Source organism: Centruroides vittatus, unplaced genomic scaffold (assembly GCF_030686945.1).
Source record: "Centruroides vittatus isolate TY-2023 unplaced genomic scaffold, ASM3068694v2 contig_364, whole genome shotgun sequence".
In the NCBI taxonomy this organism is placed as follows: domain Eukaryota; kingdom Metazoa; phylum Arthropoda; class Arachnida; order Scorpiones; family Buthidae; genus Centruroides; species Centruroides vittatus.
This window is the reverse complement of record NW_027122188.1, coordinates 5943618-5970580: the sequence shown is the minus strand read 5'-3', so window position 1 is coordinate 5970580 and position 26963 is coordinate 5943618. Positions and strand designations below refer to the sequence as shown.

Here is a 26963-nt window from a genome sequence, read left to right as displayed (position 1 = left end):
TTCTTCAATATCGCAGAAGCGATTGATAACCCAATAAATCCAAATACGTAATTTATTTCTATTATATATATATGTAATTATCGGATGACTGCAATTAAATTTCTTTTACAGTTATTTAAATCGTTAAAACTGTCAAAGGTAATTGACGTCACAGTTGGTTACCCAATCCCAACAACTCTAAGTTTCAATAAAAACAAAGTTTCTACGCGGTCCGTCTTGTGTTTAACCTTACTAATACACGTACTGAGATCGTCAATAGTTGAGAGCTTTTGGCTTGTGTGGTTGCTGCACTGTCAACATGCAGTCTCTATTGGCATTCGCTATCTGCACATTGGCTGTCACTGCCGTTGCCCACAAAGACAAATTGAAAGTGCCCGTGGGTAAGACTTTTTTCCTATTTTTATCCCCGAAAAATTAACTGAAATTTTTTTTCAAATTTTAATTAAAAACGTATCTTTATTTAGAATTATTTGTTATTATTTTGTAATTTATTTATTTTTTTTTTATTTTCAAAAGCTGTAACTAATTAAATATTGGCAGGGGGATTATATTTTATATTGCACTTGTATGCTTCTATAATTAATCATAATTTAATTCTATTAAGGTTTGCACAGGCTAATTTTTGTTGGAAATTGTGTGACTATAGGTAGAAGGACATTTGCTTATAACTTATATAATTAATTAAGACACGTTTATATTTTTAAATTAGTATAAAATTTTTATTATATCCGGCAACGTCGAGGGCTTTTTTTTTTGGAGGGGTCCCTTTAGACTTTTGTTTCTTTGAACGAAAAAATAATGCTGCAGTTCTAAAGATTTTACTCTCTGCCAGTAAAAATAACGTTAATTTTATAGGGGTAGGAATCGCTAAGGCCTCCTAAGTTTTCTGCGGGCCCGAGCAATTTTAAAATCTCCAGTTTCCTTCTCGACGGCCTGTTTATACCTTATTATATTGCCTCCTAGCTATACTTTTACATTCTTTCTATATACTGTAAATACATATATAAAGTAATGACTTCTATCCAAATTTTTAATGTATTTTATATTTATAAATATATCAGTAAATAAAATACTACTATGTAAATAATATTGAATTTATTAGCACAAATTAATTATAGAATAATTTAATATACTTTATGGTTCATAAATAAGGAAAATATAGTTTTAATTTCGCTTATTGATGTTGTATTTTAACAGTAAAGGACTTATCGATGTTAGTGTTAAGTGCACTCTTGTTAGATACCGATTATCTATTATTACCATCATTTTGTAGATGAAAAGTTTATCATTTTAAAGATGACAAACAAAATGTTTGTCATTCTAAGAGAGAGATAAACCTTTCACACGTTTCCAAGGTTTCTAATGTCTAGATAAATTGCCTTGGTGATTTTTATGTTATAAATAAACCTTCGTAAATGTTATTTAAGTGGGCCAATACGATGAAAAATGTAATAAACAAACTTTTATATAAAAATATTACAGGATTATAGAAATAAATATCCACGCACACGTATAATAAAACCCGTATTAAAGTCTAAAATCAGAAAATATTGCTAATAATTAAAAGGTAAAATTGTAAATAAAACTTCCTGGAGAATTTATTGATAGACTGTGTCATGAGTTATAACTATTTCATTGAAACTAATGACGTTGGGTAAGCTTATATATTTAATTAATTCAAGAAACAGACATTATTCCTGTTAATATTTATGAGACAGCCGTATGCATAGGTTTATATAAATTATATAGTCTTATGTTAATAAATAGAAATGATGATGTCTGAGGGTTGTAAAGGTTTAAAACTATATTCAGATATTCAAGGACGTTGAATAAATTCCAAGATTTTTCCTATTATATCGGCTGTCATTTATAACTTCTATTTTCTATAGAAATGTTGTTTGTGATTACAATAAACGGAAGACATTTTCAATTATTATTTATTTTTTTAAAAACTCTGCTGCTTTAGTGTAAAATTCGAATTTTCTTAAATATTACTCTTAAAAATAATTTTTTAGAATAAATAAGAGGAAGAATAAAAGGTTTAGAAAATATTAATTATTTTCTTGAACTTGAATTACTAATGTACAGTACGTAATTACCGTATTCTTTCCACTTATTGTAATCTGTACGATCTGATGAAAACATTAAATGCACACTTAAGTTAATGAAGGCATCTGGCAACCGATGATGATTTTGCAGAAAATGCAATTAATTACATTCGTAACCGAAATATTTTGTATCGAAATGATAAACAAGACCACCAAGATGAAGTTTTACGTAGATAAAATCTGTAATTTCCACGTTAGATCAAAGTGGCGTGCAACATAAAAATGACTGCTTCTCAATAGTTGCCATTGTACTTCTCTATTCATACGTATCGCAATTACAAACACACCGTATAATTTCTCACCGACTTCTTTCTCCACAAATGAGGAAGTGGTAGTTCTTTAAATTGGTTTTTACTAACTTTTTGATGTATTGAACGTGGATGCACTCGTTATCCCTTAAGTTCGTTATCTGTACCAAACACACGTCAATCTCTTAGGTCAAATATGTGATAAGGCATCAATGAGCGGTATTGATAATTTTGTTGTTAAACTGTCAAACACGCATTATGGAACAAAGTGCTCTGGCTTAAAATTGTTACATATAAAGTGCGTTGACTCGCAAACTTATTGACAACAATTATTTCCTGCACAGTTATAAATGATTCTCTTAGTTTCCAACGAAAAACATACGTCAAGTATTTGCAACATTGTATAAATTTTCTAATTTAAATTTCGATGGGAGTAAGCACAGGATTGCTGTATGAACTTATCATACAGGAACACAGCTGATTGATTATGAAGATTTTATTATATAAAAAAAGGTCCCTCTTCAGTCCTTATATCTGAAACGGTGTATTTTGGTGATAAAAATGAATTATTCCATTAAGGATTAAAACTGTAAAACAAAAGTTGAAAATTGCTAACAATTGATGGATGAATACATAAAAATTCACTAAATAATCCATTAAGATCCACTAAAAATAATTTATTTAAAGTATGCTTGAGATAAATTTTGCATTAATAAAATGGGTTAATGTTACTTATGGTAGCGAACATGGCGGCTCGTCTCTGAAACAGTGGGGACGCACGTTCTAACCTAACCTATTCTAATAAATTACCCCTATTCTAATAATTTGGTTGGCAATAATTATGGTAATTTATTAGAATAGATTAGGTTAGAACGTGCGTCCCCACTGTTTCAGAGACGAGCCGCCATATTCGTTACCATAGGTAACATTAACCATAAAATATGTCCGGTTTGCATTATTTTAAGCTTTTGAGATTAGAATAATATTTTTAGGTAGATCATATTATGAAAAGTAAGAATATAATTCTTACTTTTTCTTATTATTCAGTTTGATTAATTTTTCTTAATTAAAAACATATTTAATGTTTCAATAATTGGCTTTAAAATGAAGTAAACTGCATAATATTAAGAACTGCACCTTTAATTTTCATGATTTAGTAATTACTTAAAGTGGTTTTTCGATAGATCTTATTCTTGCAAGGTTTTAAATAACGTAAAATGTTAAGTATTAAAAACGCAAATGAACCTAATAACACATAAATGAAGTCTAAATTCATTTATAAGAGAACAGAAGTATCAAATGGCAATGAATGATTATTATTACAAAATTTATAATTATTAAATCATGAAGAGCATATTTTTAAGAAAAAATTAGCACTAATATAAGTTTTTTTATTTATTAATTTTTTTAATGAAAATCTTAACTAAAAGAACTTTACATAGAAGATATGCGTTACATAATTTTTATTATATTCATTAATTCTTAGATAAGTTAAACGGTTTTCCATTTTTGTCAATATTTAAACATTCATTTTTAAGAAAAAAGATTTAAAAAAGGAAAAAAAAACCTCTTCGACCTTGCCTCGTTTGACAAAAATCGTTGATCAAACGTACAGACCGACGTTTCTGTTTTTCCGGGATATGACATGTGGTATTTTAATCACAGTTAACGCTAAAAATTATTCATTATTTGGCTCATTCGTATAGAAAAATCAACTTTAATCCTTAAAAATTCTTTACTGTGGATAAACAAATTTTCTTTTTATCATTCGAGTCATAAAATATTATTTTTAATACTCCACTTGAGATTGTTTTCAAATCATTTTTTATATGTCTGAAGAGATAATAAAAGAAAAAAGTCTATTTACTTTATTTTCCACTCACAAAATATATATGGTAATAAAGTTATCTACGATATGAAGAGTGATAACTTCCTTCTATAACTTTTTTGTACATAGTCGCGCTGATTATATTTACAAAAATGAGGAAGAAAAAAGATTAATATACATGTTGGTTAGATTAAACTGGTTTATATGCTTTAAAAATTAATATTAAAACGAAATTTTTATATTAAATTATTAATTTTACAGGTGTGCTGTATAGGAAAGGAGAAGAAGAAATTGTCAAATCAATTGAATCTGCATTTTCTAAAGAAAGACACGATAACTTTTCAATCAAAATAATAGAACAGTCATACGAATTGTCAACTCAGATCCATCGAAGAGGTGATAAGTTATGTTTTATATATATATTTCAGTAATTTTAAGTAATTTTCCCACATTCCTCCACTAACCATGGAAATATCTGACGTGTGATTGGAGTCAATTGAATCTTTTCGGTCCAGCGCCTCGTTTCTCATCAATCACTGACAAAAAGGAAGTGTTCAGTTAAAGTGCTGAGGCTAACGTGTCGCTTCGAGTGTTCTACGAATATCCAAAACAAAACTTGCAATCTAATCCAACTTATCCTTGATCAGATATTAGTCTATATTGCCTTAGTTACAAAGGACTTAATTGAATAGCCATGCCTCAGGAGTTTTTTTTCCTCGTGTGTCCTTTAGGTATTGTTCCGTTAAGTGGCTCATAAACTCGTTTCTAGAATACGTGTTATTCGAAATACTGTTATTGGATCAAATAACGGAACTCTCTAAACAAACACTTCTTGTATTTAAATGTAAATCGCCTGTCACAATAAATTATTGAATGTTTATCTAATCCAGCCGAGAATTTCGATTTTTTTTTAATTCTCGTCTCGAAAACTTAAGACAACTATTCTTTTCCTCTAACAAGCATTCAATGCATGCTAATTTCAGTTTAATTTACTTCCTGTGCAGAGACGATAGAATTGATGAGGTTAACTAGGCGCGGATCAAGGTTATTAGTTTGTCTTCATCGATTAAAATGGCTTAAAAACACAAAAGACATCGGTTATTGTAATCACAAACATTGCTATTAACCAGCAGCGCAGAACATTAAACAACTCATTAATATTCGTTTAATGTTATCAGCGAGTCCCAAAATATAAAGTAAAAATACAAAATTTTTCTCGTGGTAATCAAAATTCGGTTATTGTTATCACTATCTTCAGATATACTGTATAAGGGTTTTTAAATTGTCTTTTCACGCTATCATATCAATATGAGCGATAACAATAACCGATAAGGATTACGTGTTATCAGTCTTAACTAGTTCTTTAAACGTTGATCGTTTTAATCGTTATTTGATTGCAATGCAGTTTAAACTGCTAGCATTTTTTAAAAATTACACACCATACAAATGTAAAATAATAATAATTATTATTAATTAAGATATTATTCAATCATCAATTAAGTTATTTCTAGGTACTACTTGCAGGAAAAGGCATGCAATATTTTTCGATATCAGTCAATAAAATTAAAATATCCATTAACTGTAGTCTTATTTACAACTTCACTTAATGTTATCAGCACAGAAGAATCCATTAAGTGATCACATTAAGCGGATTTTTGTGTGTTAATGGAAAATGAACCGGTTGTAATTTGAGACGACCAAAGTTCATTTAAAAAATTTGGTAAAATAATATTTCAAATTCTGAGTAAAGTATCTCAAGTTATTAAACTACTTCAAATTTATGAAATTTTAAATTTTACTATTATTAGATATGCGAATTATATGATTCAATTCATTAGCCCTGTTTATTAACATTGATATGTAGGTTATTATATACGTTAAGTATATACTAATTGAATGTCTTTTCGACTTCATTCATCCCATTTTTTCATAGAGAGGAGGAGAAAAATAATTCTAAAAATTATAAAGTATTAAATTTAATTTTCTAGAAAAATTCACACATAATTTCTAAGTAAATCTTACATACAATTCATTATAAATTTTATAATGAATTGTATTTTTTCTGCATCTCTCCGTGGATTTACGTATCTGGGTTATAACTTCTAATTAGCCCGATTTTTTTTATTTTGCCTAATTAAGGTTGTTTACATTCATATAATTTTAATCATTAATATCTAGCTACTTCTTAAAGTTGTATTTAAAATTATATATATATATGTTTTAGAAACCAATTTCTTAAAGATATTTATTTATTTACAGTTTGCTCGTTATTGGCGAAAGGAATAACAGTATTAGTAGCATCTACTCCCTTCGCAGACACTTCGAATTTCTTAGTGTCAATATCGAATAATTATCATTTACCATTCATCAATCTCTTGGATTCCGAATTTACAGATAGAAAATCTCATTTCAAATTAAGCATGATGATGAATACGGAAAAAGCTAGTTCAGATACCATTAGCTTTTACGGATGGAAATCTGCTATATACGTAAGAGATAAATTTGAAAGTAAGTGGAATTTTGTTGATTAATTATTTACGATTGTATATAAATTCCCGCACAAGAAAAAAAAGATTATACTCGAGAAAAACCTAATTTTATCTGTCAAGGTTTGATAAGCTATATATAGAATTAATGCTTATTGCGATCATCTCGACTCGCGGGTAGATGAGACAAATTGGCGAGTCACACCCTAAAGTGGATATAGAATTATTGTAACTTTAGAACAACTTAATAGTAACAAGCGGATCTATCTACTTTTTCAGTTTTTATGAGTCGTTAAGAGGAATGGTTGATATACTAAAGAGAATGCCGTTCTTGAAAGTAAACGGCTGAGAAAGTTTTAATTATTGTTTACAAGTTCTTATCGACTTTTAAAACACGAATAATTATAATTAACAAACTATTTAAGTTATTAATAACTCAAATGGTTTTATAATTAGAGGCACAACGCGTAACTAATCTAAAAATAGAACGATTTTTATTTTCTAATTGAATAACTTTTCGATTTCGTTCACAAGGAAAGAGAAAAAAATAATAATAATTATTATTATTATAATTAATTTTCTAGGAAAATTTCTACATAGTTTCTTAAGTAAATATGATTTAAAATTTAATATTTTCCTGTATCTCTTCGAACTTAAAGTAAGAAATTATATTTATTTATATTCAGTACTCAAAATTTTTAGACTTGTATGATACTTGTTTCTATGTTTTATGAAATGAATATTATACTTAAAATTCTATATTATTTGAAATTAGTTTTTATTATACATTATATAACGCAAATTATGATTATAATTTATAAATTCTCTTTTGTAGTCTTATTTACAATTTCACTTAATGTTATCAGTACAGGAGAATCCATTAAGTGATTACATTAAGCGAATTCTTGTGTGTTAATGGAAAATGAACCGGTTGTAATTTAAGACGATTCTCTTAATAATTAATCTCTTTGTTAAGGGTATGTTAAACGTAAAACGAAATTTATTAAATAGGAATATTAGAAAGAAAAAATGATAATTTTAATGTGAAATATTCACCGTTACTACGAAAATCTATGCAATAAATTAAGTAAATCTTAATCATTTAAACTAAATTTACTTGTTAAGATTTCAAATTAACGTATAGAAAACTTTTAATAATGAAATTTGAATTAAATTCTAAAAGTGAAAAACATTTAGTTTTAGTTTTTACAAGTCGTTAAAAATGATTTTTAGGATATTTCTTATGTAAATTGAGTCATAATTTTGAATTTTTTAAAATAGAAAAATACTGAAAGTATTTGTTTTAAAAATTTCTCTTGATTTAGTAAATTTTTCGATGAAGACTATGAAATGTGTGTTAAAAATTACGCGATGACACATTAAAAGATAATGAAATTATTCAGAAAAATAATATCTTTTTAGGCATTCTACGATATTTTTTAATTAATTTTCTAAATTTATTTTGAATATTAACGATGTGAAATAATTAATTTAAATCACAGTTTAATTAAAAATATAAAAAATATATAACTAGATTAATTTTCTTCTTGTCATTATAATTTTAACTGCTTCCGATTTCAAATAATATGTCATTGCTTATGTATACACATTAAATTGTTACAAAGCATATAAACTGCCGTAAATTTCAATTATTAATCGATTAAAAACGTAATAAATGTTATACACTTAATTAATTGATTAATTTCTCGTTCTTTTTGTTTATACAGTATTTAATTTAACCTTTTGAAAGCTTTTCTGCTTTTTTAATATGATATTTAATCTTTTGTACTTTGATAGTTTACCTAAGCAATCCCATGCTTAAAAACTATTATAAAAATATATAGTTTGAAATTACTGTGTTAAGGATTTAAAATTGAGTTAATACTGTAAAAATACCAGAATTTGAACTATATTTTAAAAGAAAGTTTATAATACTTTACATTATACTTGCTAAATTGGATCATTATATTTGTTTTTTTTTTTAAATATTAAGTCATTAAGCTCTTAAATAATATCTTAATTTAGAAGAAGCTTTAAAAAGTAAAACAGTTTGTGATATAAATACCCTAGCAATTGAAATTGCCAGCCTAAGAATTCGACAAAATGGCGGTTTTAAGGTTGAGTATATGCGGAATTTTCTTTACTCACAGTCACTAATATATAATATAATAAATAAGTAAGACAGCACAGTTTTCAACGTTTTGCTGTTTTATTGAAAATAAACTTTCTTATCGGCCTTTAATGCATTATCTGGCAGACAAACACATATTAGTGAAATAGGATCAATACTCTTTTCCTTTGAAAAAAGCTCTATTAGGCCTAAGCTTATTAGTTAAGTACAGTGAACACCCGTATAACGCGCTTCCCTATAACGCGAATTCGTATAATCCCTCGCGTTGTACGGGAGTCATCTGTAGTTAATAGCGAGATTGAAGCCAAAGTTTTAAACGCGAAAACGTGTACGTCGGACGTTCGGCGCCGCTTTCCTGTAAGCTTAGAAGTTTGACAATGGCGTTTGGTAAGTCAGTGGAATCATGCTCGACATTCCAAACGTCATTGTCAAACTTCTAGGCTTACAGGAAACCGGCGCCGAAGTCCGACGTACACGTTTTCGCATTTAAAACTTCGGCCTCAACCTCGCTAATTACTAAAGAAACAGGTATTAGCGTTTTTACCAGACGCTCACCTTCTGGTGTTTAAATAACACTGCTATTTATTTTATCTGGGCCAAGTTTGGGTCGTTCGAATCCTTTCCGGTGTTAGCCGTCCATCTTGAACAGGACACAAATAGTGATTTTGCTCGTTTATTTTGTAAAAGAAATTTTAAAATGTTTAATTTTAGACTAATATTAAGCATATTTTTACTCGTGAATGACTTCTTATTGTAAACTAAATATATTTAGACTATACAGGGTGGGCCAGCGAAAACGAAACGGCAGAGTGTTCGTGTTCGTCCAAGCAAAGCGCTCGGACAGGTCGATCTTTTGCTCGAGGGGACATCTTTTGCAATAAAGTTTTTGCGATTCTGAATACAAAAGACAACAAAAAATTTTAAAAACTCATTTATTTTGTATTAACTAAACAAATATTTATTTCGAAAAAAACGTTTGTTTAGTTAATATTCAGAATCGCAAAAACTTTATTGCAAAAGATGTCCCCTCGAGAGTAAAATCGACCTGTCCGAGCGCTTTGCTTGGACGAACACGAACACTCTGCCGTTTCGTTTTCGCTGGCCCACCCTGTATATTGTACAGTACACTTGTAAAATGTTATTTATTTCTTCCTCTTTTTTCATCTTATTTACTGTTATTGGTACAACCGAAAGATGCACAATATACCATTATACTCGTGGCTTGGATATTACTTTTAATGTCTACAGATATGGATGTTATGATTGCCTGACCAATAAGGAAGAAGTGTCTTTTTCTTGAAATTTCAACTTAATTTAAATATTCATATATGCTCATATTTGAGCTTACAATTAAGAGATTTAGAATATAATTTTAAAAAATCCAAATTTAATATTTAGTTGTTGCGTGATACAATTAAGAGGGTTGATTGAGGATAGGTATTGACATAATTATGAGTGTTGGTATGTATGACAAAGCATTACAGATGTGATAACAGTTGAAAAGTATAAAATAGCATTACATAGCTTATGGACGATTGAATTCTATATATTCGTTCCTTTGGATTTCTGTAGGATTTGTTGCGATAAAAATCCCAAAAGTTGTCAAAGTACTGTATTTCTCATTTAGCCTAGTAACTCAGCCTCAATATTATTTCTTGTGAGCCTTCCAGAACACTAGGATCTATTATCATTGCTCTTTGGGTTTAAATTGTGTTTGGCTCATAAATGTGCAAAATTAATCTAACAGAAATAATTACTGGAAACTCGATTGTAAGCTATACCTTTAAAAAAAAACTTCTTCGTTGAGCTCATCCGATTCACAAGAAACATATATTAATGATAAAACGATACAGATTATAATTGAATATAGCCTAATTATAATTGATATAAAATGTAATGATTATAATAAATAAAATATACAGTATATTACCTTGCCATTAAAATTTGGATAATCTGATTAACTAAGGTCATTCATGGTAATTTAGCTTGGACACAAGTTATTTGAACAAAACTACAAATGTCAAAATCTGTTTAGAAATTTAAGACTATTACATATTGCGTTTGACACCATTTCGAGAATAGTCCATATTCTTTACAGAGGAATAATGTTCCACATAATGCTGCTTCAAATATGCTAGCTATTGGCAGAATATGTTACTCTCCTGCCACGAAAGATCTGAATTCGAATCCGATCTGAACACACGCGATTTTTCACGATTATTATTAGAGTTTCTCATTTCCCGGTCTTTTGCTTGTCCCCGGATTCCGGGATAAAGTACTTTTGTTCTCTAGTATTCTTGATTTGTCTACCTTGGTTTGCATTAATAGAAACATCATAGCCCAATAATTCGGCTGTTCGTTTGTCTTTAATAATCAGGTTTATGAAGAAAAACTTCATACTCGTTTGTATCCTTGCCCAATTTGCACAACCTGGCATTACGCAGTTATCGAAGCTACTGGGCACGGTTAAAAATTAAGACAGCATAAGCATAATTATTCCAGATGTTACAGGTTCTGACAAGTAAAGAATTTTGAGTGTCCTGCCACAAATAAGCCACGTATTGATTATTGACCATTTGTGACACGCCATAACGAGCAAAAATTTAAAAAAAACTAATAAGTAGGTTTAAAATTAATAAATACAAACGTATTCTGACAGTTTGAGTTAATTATACTTTCTATTGGCAAAATTTCTTCAACCTTAACACAAAATAAAATAAAAGTGAATTTTTAAGAAATTTGCGGGATTTCCCGGGATAAGAAAAATTTCGCGGGTTAAAAAAACAACCAGGATCCCGTTTGAGAAACCCTAATTATTATGGACCATTCCCACTTGTACTAGACAACTGCATTGCAGCTCAGATTCTTCATAATAGACGTAATTGAAGCCGACCGTATAGCGCATATTAAGCTAATGCTTCACGACAAAAATGTCTTTCAACAATAGTGAGCTCATTTCAATGTGCGAAAATCCGAAAAATGTTTGGATAAAGTAGAAGCTAGGATGTAAGAGAAGCTACATTCATCAAGTATTGGCGAGCAATGTTCCGTCTAATATTTTTTTTGTAGATGAGCGGAACATATACTTCTCTGAGCAAAAAAATTTTTGCTCAGAGAAGTATATGTTCCGCTCATCTACAAAAAAAAAAAAAAAAATAGTGGGAACATTGCTCGCCAGTACTTATATATATCTTATTTTTTCCTGTAAAAAGTAAAATAATTCATTTTAAAACATACTTCCATACAAAATATTATCTTTTGTCAATGATTTAATGTATTTAATCGAAATATACGTAGCAATAATCATGTCGCAGACAGAGTGAGAAATAAGTAAACAACAATTCAAATCAGTGCGCGTGCTCGCCTGCGCGGCAAATAAATTCTCGTGCGCGGCAACAACTTGAGCAGTGCGCGGCCGCGCAGCCTAGAGGGAAACATTGCTGGCGAGTAACGAATGCTACTACCACATTTAATCATTCATCACTCGTGACCTTTTCCCAAACGAATCTTGTTTGCAGATAACCATATGTCCGGATATTAATATTAGGATAATATATATCCGTTCAGATATCCGATTGAAGCGTATCGTGCTTCCGGATTCGGTTCACACTCGGACAAACTCGTCTTCTATATTCCAATTGATTTGTTAGCATCTTGCAGAAGGATGATAATAAGCGATTTAAAAAAGATGAAAATATACGAACAAATCATTATAAGAAAGACAATATAAATTATTTTAATTAGAAAAACTCAAATGTTATAATTTTTAATTTGATAATTACAGAAAAGTAATTTCTTTGATTTTAAATTATTTGAAAATCATCAAAAACTTTTCCATATTCTACGAGATAAAAATAATCCTTTATTTTAGTATTTTATGGAATAAATGTTTATCTTTAACAAAATAACTTAGAAACATTGATTAAAATGGAGAAATTGGATAATTACACGCTCCAGTTAAACGAAGATTAATTACTTTCCGATATTAATTCAAATTAAACTGATTTTTGTAATTGATCGGTGTTCCACTTTCAGATAAGGATATCTTTTTACTTGTTTTAGTGTTCTCAATTCAGATATATAGATAATAAAATTGTCATTGAACCATATTAAATCTAATTTAATTCTTAAAGTACAGTAAGTACTATTCATTTTGATAAATTTAATCGTTGACAGCTTCCATTTTAACAGATAGGTATCACCGCTTTATTCCATGATATGTTTCGAAATTATTCTGATGCTTTCATTTTATTTCTTAAATTAAAATTAAGTTACCTTTATTTTCTTTAATATAATTAATAATTTAAATCTTATCCATTTGTGTGTCGTTATTAATTTACGTTTAATCGTAATGGCTTCAATTCGATTCTATTGATCTAATTTTAGAATATTTGTAAATTGAATACTTTAATTGTCGAATCGATATTTCTGTATTGTATAATCTAAAGAAATTAATGGTAAAAATAAAAATATAAAAACACATTAATTAAAAAATGCTGCGGATAAAAAAATTAGAGAATGAACTATGCGTAAGCATTGAATTTAGTAAAAAAGATTGCACCATGTCTTAATGGAAGTTTTGATTCGTAGTATGCAATGCGATCTGTATTTATTCGCTTGTGTGTGACATTAATACTTTAAATGGAAACAAAATAATAGTAACGTAGTGTAAAAGAGATAAAACTTTCATTAAAACAGCATTTTCTTTTTCTATTTCATATAAAATGTTTAAATTTTTAAGGTTTAATAATAAACATACATGGCTGTAGACCTTATATGGGGCCTGGGGTAGGCTCCCTTTTTTTGAGAAAGTGAGATACGTAGAATGTTTCTTTATTAATAAAAACTAGCCTTAAAGATTTTATTTTGTTAGTAGAAATAACATTAATTTTATAAGAGTAGGAATCCCTACGGGCTTCTAAGTTTTGGACTCCACGTCTGCCACCATCCCTTCTCTAAGGCCTTGTTGTACGCACGATAAAAAGTTTTAAAACGTTAAATAATCATATCTGAATTAAATTTTAAAAATATTTTACTGGAAGCAATTCATAATACGCATAAAATATGGTTTCTCGAGACAAGTCCCCCCCCCCGATAGCCAGACTCTTAAAAGTTCATAAAAATGCGAAATCAGATCACCACTTAAGATATTCTAATTGTAGAGAAAATCCAGATTCGTTATAAATAAACTTCTATTCGAACACATTCGTTTAAGAACGATATTTTATAAATATCGGTAACAAAATTCAGGTGATTCCGAGAAAACAGACAAAGATGCAATGTTATTTTCTGAAGAGTGGTAGAAACAAAGTAATACGATCGTTCTTTCCACCTTACAGTGTAGATTAAGTTACGAGTCGACAAAACTATCTCCACTTGACTGAGCAGGAGGTTAAAGAAAGTCAAGTGTTTGACTCACCAAATTTTTCTTTTTTTGTAAATTCGACTATTGTCGCACTTCTAGAAACTAGAAATGAACGTAATGCCTGTTTTTGAATTCGAACAAACATCCGATCCTGTGTTGACTCGTGACAGTTGTTGACCCACGACTGTAAATCCAGATAGAATATCTCATCAATAACAAACTAATTAAGTTGTACTTATATAAAATTCCTCACTCACATACATTGTTTATTTGTTTTAAAAAAGAATTTCTTGTGTGTGTTTTTTTTTAGATTCTGAAAATATATTGCAGTTTTTACAAGAGATGAATTTTGATTCCACGTTGAACAATATTGTTTATCAATTACCAGAAACCATATTAGAATATATGGAAGATCTACCGAAAGATTTCAAACAGTTGAATGTCGTATTGAATGTTCCTCTGGAGACTATTTATGACATCCTTCCTATATTATTAACAAAATATGACGAGAGAATAGCTCACTTCCTCATCACACGTCCAGTAAGAGTTGAATTTTCAATAATAATTTTTATCTATTTTTCTTAAAATATCAAATTTTTTAAAATTATTAATTGGATATATAAATTTCCAGACTAGCCTATAGTTTTATTCTTTTAATTTTTTTCTCTATAAATTTCAGTCTCTTTTTACATAAAGGAGCATGTTTTTCCTCCAATTTAAGTCATAATTTGGGATTTTAAATGAATCTTTTTATAATACTGTACCAATATTTTTAAAATTTTTCTGATTTTATAATATAATTAAATATAATTTAACCCAAATTATGAGAGTAAAATGTTAAATATTCATCCATTTGTGGGTATTTATCTGTTAATAAACTAGCATAATGTGAAATGTATAAGCCTGTTAGCATTTAATATTAATTGTAACAGTATTTATCTTGTTATCCTGCCCCTGACCTTTTTTTACACCTAAATTAATCAAATAAATTTAATGAATGAAAATTTAAAATTTTATATTCATTGACCAATTTAGCTTTCAGTTTTTTTGTTCAGGTCACTCAAGAATTTTGGAAGAAACCATTTTTAGAAAATATAAATAGCAAAATAACTGCATTTAGCATGTTAAACAAAACAGAACCTATCTCTAAATTATTTTCCAGATTTGAAGAATACAAAACTGTAAGTTAATATATATTTTAATTTAAATTTATTATATTTCTACAAATATAATTCATGCTTAAATTAATAAATTATTATTATTTTATTTTAATTTTAAAGTTTAATTCATAAATATTGTTCTATTAAATTAGATAATTTTATTAAATATTTTATTAGTTATTAGATTTAATTACTAATGAAATATTTTAATTAAATTTAATACTTTTAAATAATTATATATAATGTTATTTAACTAGATTTAATCGCTAATAAAATTTTTGGTTTGATTTAACTAATTATGCGTGTTTTAATGTAATAGGAGGAACCATTTTTGGCTTTTGATGCCGGTAAAGTAATATTTGAGGCACTTAAACAGTTACATAATACAAATTCTTCTTTCATTAAAGAAATTAGTGTTAATAATACAAAACACATAAGCAACTGTAAAATTCGTCCCTCGGTTCCTTGGATCCACGGATTGAGTGTAGCTAGAGCATTGAAAGAAGTAAGTATATTTATTGTTTACGACAGCATGCAATTTATATAGGTAATAAGCTATCTACTAGCAAATTTATTTTGTTGGAGTAGCAATATTTAAGGCTTTTTCAATTAATTAGTAGTAGTAGATGAGATATTAATTAATCAATCTTTTATCATTAAATGTACATATATATTGATAATATGTCAGTGTTTATCTGCAGATATAGATTTGATGAGTTAGTTGATAAAATATAGAACTGTTGTGTCATGGTTTAATGTTAACAGGTTCTTTACAGCTGCAAAGGAGTACTTATGAATAAGAAAATATATTCAATGTTCTAGAATAACGAAAAGTTTTAAATTTGATATAAAGTATCTTATAAAAATTTAAATTTTTTACTCTATATTGTATTTATATATTAATATTTAAATTTAAATAATTGAAATTCTGGACGAAGCCTTTAATCCTTATTTCTCCGATTAGAAAAGTCCAGAAAAAAGATAATAACAACACAATTTAATGAATATATTTTAAAAGTATCATCTTTTATTCTAAAGAAAAATATAAATATTAGTATTAACATTTCTGTAAATGAGGTAACAGAAATTACCAATAATAGTTAATATATAGAGCAGTAATAATTTTTAATGTGTTTTTCCATTGTAAATTCAACAAAAAAATAATTAAATACAAAAAAAAGAGACATGAGATCAAAAACATGTCTAGTGAAATGTGAAATTGATCTGAATGAATTAATGAAATCTCATTTATCATTCTTGATGTCAAAGATAAAAAAAGCTTATTTTTATACAGAGTACCAGGAATTGTAAATTAGATTATTTTAAATACGGTGAGGTCATGATTTAGGCTGTCTTATTTTAGGCCACTTCTTCCTTTATAATAGAGAGAACAAATAAATATTTAAAACGAGCTATTTTTAAAAAAAATAGTTTGCAAAATTAATTGCTAACTGGGGAAATCAACTGATCACCACAGAGAAATAGTTACAAATTACCTTTTTTCTTTCTTTCTTTTAAAAATTTTACTCTAAGGCAATTTCAGTTGAATTTTTTATGATAGTATTTATATGAGGGCTGAAAATACTATGTTATAAATACTATTTCAACCTATTTATGTTAATTATAAAATATTTTCTTAATTGTAAACTGTACTTAAAACTTTATTTTAAATTATTAGCATAAAGAAAAACATAAAAACGTGTCTGTGGACGATTACGCTTTCGCATCTTCCAGAATTTTAATGCATTTCTATAGAATAACCGATATTGATTCTCACCAATCTATATTTATCCTTGTACTCCGACTAAAGCAACCCACGCGTAAATCGCAATCCAATTCTATTGATACTGTATATGGGAAAACCACATTTTAAAATTGATATTTGTATACTGTACATAATGCCCACGAGGTAAAGAGAAATTCTTTTCTCATGCTGGATTCGGCCATTCCTAAAGTAATCCTATGTTCTGTCTAGCCCGGATAGCGAAGGACAGGAAAGGAAAAGGGGGAAATGAATATAGTATTTGTTTATTTGTTATGTTATAGAATTGTTACAAAACATTTAATAATTATATTTTTAACAATATTAATTTATTACTTATGGTACAAATGCCCTTCTAATTTGGCCACATTGCTAAGATTTGATAAAAATATTCATCGTGTGGAATTGGTTGAAAATTTTAAATAGAAGCAACGATGCCGATTTGAAGGATAACAATTTAAGTACCAGTGATTCGGTCATATATGTATGTCCGGACTATGAAATAGAAAGCAAACTGGAGGAGTTAAAAGTAAAAGTAGAAAAACAGAGGGATATTTATAAGGATTACCTGATGAATTTCGACGGTGATTATTCCGATTTTACCTGAAAACTTCCGGGATTCTAATAATATGTTCGATAAAAAATTAGACGATGGAATTTTTGTTTACAAAGAGAACGTGTGCGAAAAAGAAAGGTGTAATATATTAACAAGCGACGAACAAAACGAACACGGATCGCTTTGCTCCAACTTGCAGCAATCTACTAGCGATTCATCGTATCATCTCGAATCATTTACAAGTGATGAAGATGATAAACTTGATGTCGATGTAAGCAATGAAAGCAACGAACAAGATGAATTTATTTATGATAATGTTCAATACAATAAGAACGATTCCGGTAATCCTCTCATCGAATCACTTTTAAGTGTCAAAATCGGCGAATGCGACCCGTGCGAATGGGAGAATATTATCGACAGAAAATTGTATGACCATCATGTGTTGCTGAAAGATGGTAAATCTTGTTATAAGGAATTTGATTTTGGTAAACGAAAAACGTAAACTTTGCCATGGCGAAGAATACCAGAGAAAACTCGGAGAAGAGGCGAGATGGAGAGAAAAGGTGAATGATGTGAACGAAAATTTATATTAAGAAAGAAAAGGAAGGCGTTAACATGGGCAAAATGCAAGAATGAAAAGGAAAAATACTCTGATACCGATGATAATTTCGAAAAAACTTATTAAATTGCATTAATAAATCAACAGAGCATTCAATAAAAACTTTACATTTTCAAAGATTTCATTACATTTTAAAATAAAAATATGTTAATAATAAAATTGACGCGGCTTACACACGTTTTACGCGCATCATTGTCTAAGGCCGCGACTCCACTAGCCGTAAAAGAGCCGTAAAACCCCTCACCGTAAAAGCTTTTACGCCTGAGTAGGTCGTAAAACCAACGTAAAAGCGAGTTGAGCAGTGTTCAACTCGCTTTTACGTTGGTTTTACGACCTGCTCAGGCGTATAATATCATGGTCACGTGATTAAAAGCTTTTACGGTGAGGGGTTTTACGGCCCTTTTACGGCTAGTGGAGTCGCGGCCTAACTGGACAAATGAATCAATTAGCGTTTATCTTTTAAAAAGTATTAATATTTTTGAATTTAAAAATCAACTTTACTGCCATCTGGAGGATCAAAGATAAATTAAAAAAAGTAAACAATATAATTATATACTTTTCTTAAGGGTTTTTCTCGAATTTTCACGAATATTTTATATATTTTAATTCGAATAAAATTTTTAATTATCGAATTAGGTTCAGAATTGTCATGGTTTTTCTGGAAACGTACAGTTCGATTCACTCGGACGAAGAAGAATTTATACTTTGCATATTATAGAATTTTCTCATTCCGAAACTAGAAAGGTGAATTTTACATAAAACTATATACTTTTATTTTATAACAACTTACACTTAATAAAAAATAATGAAAATAATTAATAAAGTAATCTATGACTAGTTTGAAAATTTCCCGATAGATGGCAAGATGTTTTTAATTTTTCAGATCGGTAGTTGGTCCGATAAAACTGGATTGACGTTAAACGAACCTGTTGTTGCTTCACCTGAAAAATTTCCTTGGTTTATGGCATCAAAACCAGAAGAAAAACAAAGGAAAACATTTGTCATTACTTCTATATTGGTATATTAAGTTTACATAATCTTAAAACGCAAACTTAATCACCGGCGAGGCGATAACACATACTTTTACGCACCAATTATGCATCTGTGTTTGAATTTTAGTGAACGAGCGGAAGAAAAATGCATTAAAATACCTTAAGAATCAATATTTTCTACTTATAAATTTTAAAAAAAGTATTATTCTGTTGTCTGTTCGCTTATATAAGAGATTTTCATCAAGCGCATCTCATTTAAAAAACGAAAATTTGGCATTGAAAAGTATATTATGAACCAAATTTAGTCCCGGTTTTAAATAATTTTCAGTGATATTTATTAATTAAAAAATTTTAAGAAATGTTTTAGTGTTATCCATCCATCATTTATCAATGTTTAATTCCCCATAATATGAATATTTACATACGTGAAAACTACGTCAGAACATAAAATTGATTAGTTCAATATCTATAAATACCGTCACTGAACTGTAAATGATTTTTATGTTTAAATTATGTATTTATAAACTTTATAACAGGATATTCTGATATAGAGATTATAAACTGCATCGTTGGTTCTGTAAGTTATATACGGTATATATGTTTAGTGGCATAACCAGGAAGGGGTTCCTACCTTCATCCACAGTGTGACTGATACAAGAATATAGATTTGTATATTCTATCCTGACCCCTTAATTCATTATCTGCTCCAAAAACTATTCCAATTTCTGAAGGGAATACACAAGTACTGTACGTATATGTATATGTACTGTACTTGTGTACAACAAACATATAGTATATATGTTTTAAATACAGTGTGGGAAAGAAAGTCACTTGACACCCCTGATACTCGTCAGAAACACATTAGATCAAGGGAGAACAGATTGATGTATGTTACACGCACGGCCGCCATCTTCATGGCGGCCATATTGAATACAATTCCGAAACTAAATGGAAAGGGAGTCATGTGACACATCATTTAAAATCAGAATTTCACAAGGAATTGATTGCTGTAAGATTTTATTGACCTATCTAGAACAGTTACAAAGTTATGCACGTTACATGATGTGATGAATGTACATTGTTTGGGTACATTCTATATTCTGTAGCATGGATGTTAAATGAGTTTCTTTTCCACCTTGTATAAGTAAGTCTATCATAAACAAGAAATTATATTAGGTACTGTCACAGGAAAAAATTGTGTCTATGTCAATTTCTTATGCTTTTTGAAGGTTATTTTGAAAGTCTGTCAACTCCACGTTATTACATTACCGCTTACCAAGAAAATTATTTTCTTATTGAAATCGAAAGTTGATTAGATAAACGTTTATTAAATAACGAAATAAATTCATTAAATAATAACAAATTTATCTGGCATAGTATATCGAAGAGTTACAGAATTTCTTGTATGAAGTTTGTACACACAACAGTATAAAGTTTTTAATGGAAATAACCGTATTTTATGTAATGGATGCGATTTTTTTCATTTATGTTTACGTTGCATAACATTTTTATCAATTCAACTAATCTTTAAACAAATTATTTACATTATTTTATTAAAATTCGTTAATGTTTAGTTCAGTTTGGCATTTTTCGTTATAATAAATTAGCAATTTGATGGCCGAATTTAATATTATTCTAAACAATCTACTTTTGTTCCATCTAAATGTTATTTTCATGCATTTTAAGTCCATTTGAAAACGATTTGAGATCAATTGCCGAGCCGATGGTCTTGGTATACCATTCTTCATAAATTTTCATTTACATTCTATTTCATTCACGATTAAATTCTATAGACATTAATAAAATAAACTTTTAACTATAAAATCTAAAATATTTAAAAAGAAAATGACATTTTTCCAATTATTTTATTTGAAAAAAACGGTATGTCCCACTGAATTCTCAAGAACTAAAATTATAATTTCTTTGAAGTTAAATATTGTATTAAATCTGTTTAAAATCATTCTGAACACAACATATACAGATGCTATATTAGAATATTTTAAAAGTGACAATGCTGGCAAGATCAAACAATTATTAGAGTCAGAGAAATCCGATATTCTTCAAATTTGGCCTTCTGGTGATTAAGTATGCGGATTACAATAGAAAAAAAAGACGAAGAAATTCACTTTAAATTGGAGAAATTTTGGTTTTAAATGATTGTTTTTTTAACATTGTATGTAGATGGAGCCATATTTAATGAAAAATGGAGATTCGTACACCGGTTTTTGTAAAGATTTAATAGACATTTTATCAGCGAAACTTAATTTTGATTATCGACTAAAAATCGTAGACGATGGACAATTTGGAAGTTATAATCATTCTAACAAAAAATGGACGGGGATGATCGGTGAAATAATATCAGAAGTCAGTGATTTTTGCTTACAATTAATGAAAATATTTCCTATTTCATGAATTTATTTATTTATTGTAGAAAGCGGATTTAGCAGTGGCTCCTTTAATAGCAACTTCAGAAAGAAGTAAGGTTGTATCTTTCACCACGCCATTTCAATATGGAGGAATTACTTTATTAGCTAAAAAAGTTTATTCCTCGCCGTCTTTTCTCTTGTTTCGTCCATTCAGTTGGGAAGTGTGGATATTCGTTCTAATTGTTTATGTCATTTTTGGCACATTTTTACTATCGGTCAGTTATTATACTTCGGAATCGCTCGAAAAATCCCAATTGATGCATCATGAGAAATATTATAACTCCGTGACTCAAAAATTTTTGTGCGCCAGGTATTATTTTTCTAATTAATAAACTTGTAATTGCTTTACTTCACTTAATAAATTAACATACAAATATTTATATGTCAGATCCTGGATAAAATCTATTGGTAAATTGATATGCTTCGTCTTTACCATTGCGCTGTTATCATTATACATTGCAAAACTCAGCTCCATCATAACCAGCGAAGAAAACTCTTACGCTTCTAGGGAATTACTCCCTACAAAAGAAATGTTCCAGGTAAAAATTTCTCTTCTTTGAAAATATATAATTTTCGTATGCTTTACATAATTTTCGTCGTCAGTATTCGGTAACAACTGGATTTCCAAAAATGCTGGTGTTGCGAGGAAGTACTACCATGAAGTATTTTCAGGTGAGATTCCAGTGCTCTAAATGACTTTATAATTATTGAAATTAACGTAATTTGTTTATTATAAACTAGAAAAGTGGATCCTTACTCTACTCTCAGTATTGGAAACAAATTCAAGAAAATTCAGATTTATTTGTCAGCTCCTATTCTGAAGCTTTAGAACGTCTTATATTATCTGATGGAGATACTGTGTTCTTATTAGAGTCCCCTATTGCAGAGTATATATCTAATGTAAATTGTAACAGTTTTACTACTTTGGCAGGAACTTTAAATACTCAAACATATAGTATCGCTATGGGATCCACATTTTCTTTAAGGTATAAAAGTTTTTCGATTTCTTAAAATTTGCTCCAAACATAAAATATATATATATATATATAATACATAATTTCTATATTTTATTTCTCGCAGACTTAATCTCAGTAACCAAATTATGGTTCTTCAGGAGAATGGAATATTAAATAAACTATATGATAAGTGGTGGAGCAACTATTCAGATTGCGATGAATCGAACGTGCAGAGAATAACGTATAAGGTACTATTTTTGGATGTGTATTATATATTTTAATATTTAAGATATTGTGAATTAAATATTTTATCAATTTTTTTGCTAATTTTTCATATAATATTTTAAAATTACGAATAAATTCGTATACAATCGTAGGAAATGATCTCACATCCTTCCAGTTGCAAAGCATTTTAAAAAATTCTAGTATGAAGGAAGAAATGCTCATAAAGTGTCTGATAAATATATATGCAATTAAATTTTAAGTGTTTTGAAGATAAAATTTACGAGTCTCGTTAAAAATTAGAGATTAAAGCTTAGGAATAGATCTATGCCATTTCTTTCCAACTAGAACAAAGATCAAGTTGGAATAAAATCTTGGCTGTAAAAAAGGAAAATAATATATTTTTGTTTTTTCTAGCTAAGTCGTGATTTACTTTTTTTTAAAACAGATATGATTTATGTGGTATATTTTATAATTTGATACTTGTTTATTGTTTGGTATATTTGTCATGATTTACATTGCAGTTTCTGTTATTAGTATCATATTTAAAAGTCTACTAGTGGCTGATATACTCTTTATAAAAAAAATTGAAGTTTCTATAAGAAAATTAGAGATGTTTATACAATAAATTTAAATAATTTTGAGGATTTTTCTGTAGTATTTTCAGCACGTACGAAACAACACTTCAAACGTATCAGACAAAAATAATTAACCAGTAATTACACACGCATATGTTTAATTATCATTTCAAGAAGTTGAATCTGATAATTTTTTTTCATTTAATAAAATTTTATATTAATTAAGGTAGCTCTCGTGATAACCTTATCGGTTACTGTTACCTTAGGTGCCAAGATGGCGGCTCGTCTCTGATTCCGGCAAAGAAACAGTGGGACGCGCGTTCTAACCTAACCTATTTTAATAAATTACCATAATTATTACCAACCACTTTATTAGAATAGGTTAGGTTAGGTTAGAACGTGCGTCCCACTGTTTCCTTGCTGGAATTAGAGACGAGCCGCCATCTTGGCTACCTAAGGTAACATTACCCAAATTATCATTATATCAATTACTCATTATTTTACAGATGAACGGGGGATCGTTAAGATTTCGTGACATTTGTGGATTGTTTTACTTAATGATTTTCAGTTCTGTTATAATTGTCGTCTTAAGTGTCAGTCAGTTTCTTTGCCAGAAGTACCAAAAATACAGCCAAGAAATTCCTGTAAGTATTTAACCATACATATGTTCATGAATATACATTTCTTGTAAACCTATTCTTCTGTTTGTGAAGAATGAAATAGCTACAGTATGAACACGAGATATGAATAAATATTGAAGTTGGTCAGCCAAACGTTTTTAGTGAAAGCAGAACTGGTGCAAAAATATACAGTAAAACCTGCAAAAGCCGCAACTTGAGTAAGGCGGAAACCTTCAGAAGCGGAAAGTTCAAATATTTTCTAATAAACGATTACGTAACATAACAAATGTTCTCCGAAAGCCGGAACCTGTTAGACCCAGACGGAATGGAGAAAATCTTGCGATTACGACTCTAATACGGAAAATAAGTTATAGATTCAAAAGCCTGAAATTCCGTATGAGCGCAGTACAGGTTTATATGATGAAAATTATTTTTTGTTAGAGGAAGTGACTCAAAATTTCTCCAGAACATGAATTTTACATAGAAAATTTCTTCAAAAATTCTTCCACACAGACGGACAAAATAAGAAATTTTAAGATCCAATTGCACTTAGGTAGACTCTATGGCGGCACTTTCGGTCGCCATCTTGTTTGTGTTCACAAAAAAGATGGCGACCGGCGCATCTACTTACTACACCGACATTTAAAGGAAAAAAAGTATTTCACTCACCCTTGACATATTTCTAATTTCTTTTCTCCGATTTATTTGGTAAAAAACACGGTTTGGATGATTCTTTCGTAACTTCATCTTTTTTCATCGTAGAATCTTTTTCCGCATTCTTAACACGTGTGTCTACATTCTTCCTCTTACGATTTTCGGATTTATTGGTGCTTACTTTTAGGGCTGAAGATACAATTTCTGGCTCTTTCCAAACTAAAACACGTCCGACTCCGGGATAAAACTTACTCCTACGCTGAAAAGATCGAACCGTTCTCCTAGTTTTTTCCTTTTGCTCACAACAATCTCGTGGAATCCAATTTTCATTCCGGTAAAAATTGGACAATGTGTCGCATGAAATTCGCCCAGTCAACAGCTGTTCCACTACTCACGCCCACAGCCGAACAGATGACGCTCAACGCACTGTACATTATATGCAAATTGATGCCAAATAAAAGAAAAAGTAGTTCCTCAATAAATTTTCCCAAATTTACGTTTAAAAAATTATTTCAAATGACGAACTGTTCATCTTGCATTTATGACATGTAAAAGAAACAGAATCACCATCCTTTCGATAATTACATTTACGACCACCAATCGCACAATTTGCATCTGTAGATTGCATACCAAACTTTATGGCAAACATACCAATTGATAAAGTTCTCTTGTGAAAATTAAACTCAGAATATTCCGATACTAAAAAATGAAAAAAAAAATTCCTCGAAGTACACTTTTGCCAAGAAAATTGTTGATGTTTTCCAAACTCTGCCATTACAACAATAAACGACGAAATATCGGCTCCATTCAAACAACGAAGGATACTTTTTGAACCTGAATAATTAAATTACTCTATTTTATTCTGTTTCTACTTTATTGTAACGTTTTTGTGGCTATATTTTAAAATATTTTTCTACCATAAATCCTCCCGGAATTGTAAGGGTGTAAGGGCAATAAATGCAATTTGAATAATCACAGGTAAATCATGAAAATATTTATTTTTTCACGCAGTTTTATAAAAGAGGAAAGAAACGTTTTCAGGGTATTTGTATGGGCAATAGAGAGCAATAAAATAGTGTAGTTGATGAAGTCCTGTCATTGACGGAAAACCTGCGAAAAACAGAAAAACAAGATAGTCCCGTGGAGTTCCGGCTTTTGCAGGTTTTTCTATATATTTATGTAGAATGCTGTTATTATTGGGGAATTACGCTCATACTGTGAAGAACACGAAGAAATAACTTTAAAAGTTCTATATAACCTTTCAACTTCAAAGATTTTTCTCATTGAAATGTTTCCCTTGTTTCTTAAGCTCACCAGATCGTTGGAATCTCTTGGTTTTTATATCATGAAGGCATCGTTGTCATTCTTGTAATTTGATATTACGCTTGAAGATGCTGTTTTATGTTAAAAAAGACAATAATTGAATAGCGAATGATGCTTTCAATACACTTTGTTGTGTCTATGCTGAGAGATCATAAAAATCTTTTCAATGGGCATTACATGTTACCCGATGGTACATAAAGAAGCAGTTTATATTCTATGCAACTGCTGCTTTAACTAAACTCCAAACAGAAGTGGAAGCCATGTTTTAAACCTGTTCAATCGTTTATCGCACTAGGCAGCTTGTTCCATATTATTACATATTTATATTTGAAATGAAAATATGCAAATTACAATTATTCGCTGTATTTCAACCTCCAAAAGGCACCAGCCGTATGTCTAGTATTTATGTTAACGATTTCAACTTATATTCTATGAACCTTGCTTTAATAAAACCCTATTCATATACTAATTTGGATATGTATTTATGAGTGAAGGAAAACGAGGAATGTATATTTTTAAATTAAATATTTAATTCTAGAATTTTTATATATTATTTAAGTAAAAATATAATTCTATTCATTTTATTTATTTTTCTTTCAAGAAGAAATCTGTTATCCTCACATGAAGAAACGAAAAACAGTTCAAAACGTGTGACAAAGAACAGGTTTCGAATAAAAAATATTTTATATTGTAACATTCTGTTATTCGTAACAACGGATACAGATTATATTGGTTCTATTTATGAATCAAAAGAGTTATTAAAAATATTCTTATAAATAGTTTATAATTTTAAAATTATATATATTATTGTATTGTATTATTCACCGATGTACTGTTATAATGTTGTACTTTCATATTAATTTGTATATTTTTTTTTTTTCCTTTTATGCACAAATTATGGTTATATATGTCAATAAAGATTTAGTTTT

General features: G+C 29.1%; 1 protein-coding gene across 2 annotated transcripts; it reads left to right on the top strand.

The window, feature by feature from the left end:
- The first annotated feature begins 210 nt into the window (after positions 1 to 210).
- On the top strand, positions 211 to 26939 carry LOC136975157 (glutamate receptor 1-like). Of its 2 annotated transcripts, none has more exons than XM_067270187.1 (16): positions 211 to 380; positions 4446 to 4580; positions 6444 to 6692; positions 14477 to 14706; positions 15222 to 15347; positions 15646 to 15831; positions 18900 to 19007; positions 19147 to 19281; positions 21437 to 21619; positions 21687 to 21991; positions 22070 to 22220; positions 22285 to 22353; positions 22423 to 22667; positions 22762 to 22885; positions 23944 to 24081; positions 26639 to 26939. In XM_067270187.1, exons 1-16 carry the CDS (start codon positions 299 to 301, stop codon positions 26657 to 26659), a joined length of 2487 nt encoding a protein of 828 aa, XP_067126288.1. In that variant the 5' UTR covers positions 211 to 298; the 3' UTR covers positions 26660 to 26939. The 2 variants fall into 2 exon arrangements, with proteins under 2 accessions (XP_067126288.1, XP_067126287.1); XM_067270186.1 differs by having other exon boundaries at positions 26636 to 26939.
- The last annotated feature ends 24 nt before the right edge of the window (positions 26940 to 26963 follow it).

Excerpts from the sequence above, each read along its gene's own strand:
- LOC136975157 (XM_067270186.1), top strand. The coding sequence starts at position 299 with ATGCAGTCTCTATTGGCATTCGCTATCTGCACATTGGCTGTCACTGCC. Across the intron at positions 15,832-18,899 it reads TAGCTAGAGCATTGAAAGAA|GTTCAGAATTGTCATGGTTT; the intron begins GTAAGTATATTT and ends TTATCGAATTAG. Across the intron at positions 22,668-22,761 it reads GGATCCACATTTTCTTTAAG|ACTTAATCTCAGTAACCAAA; the intron begins GTATAAAAGTTT and ends TATTTCTCGCAG.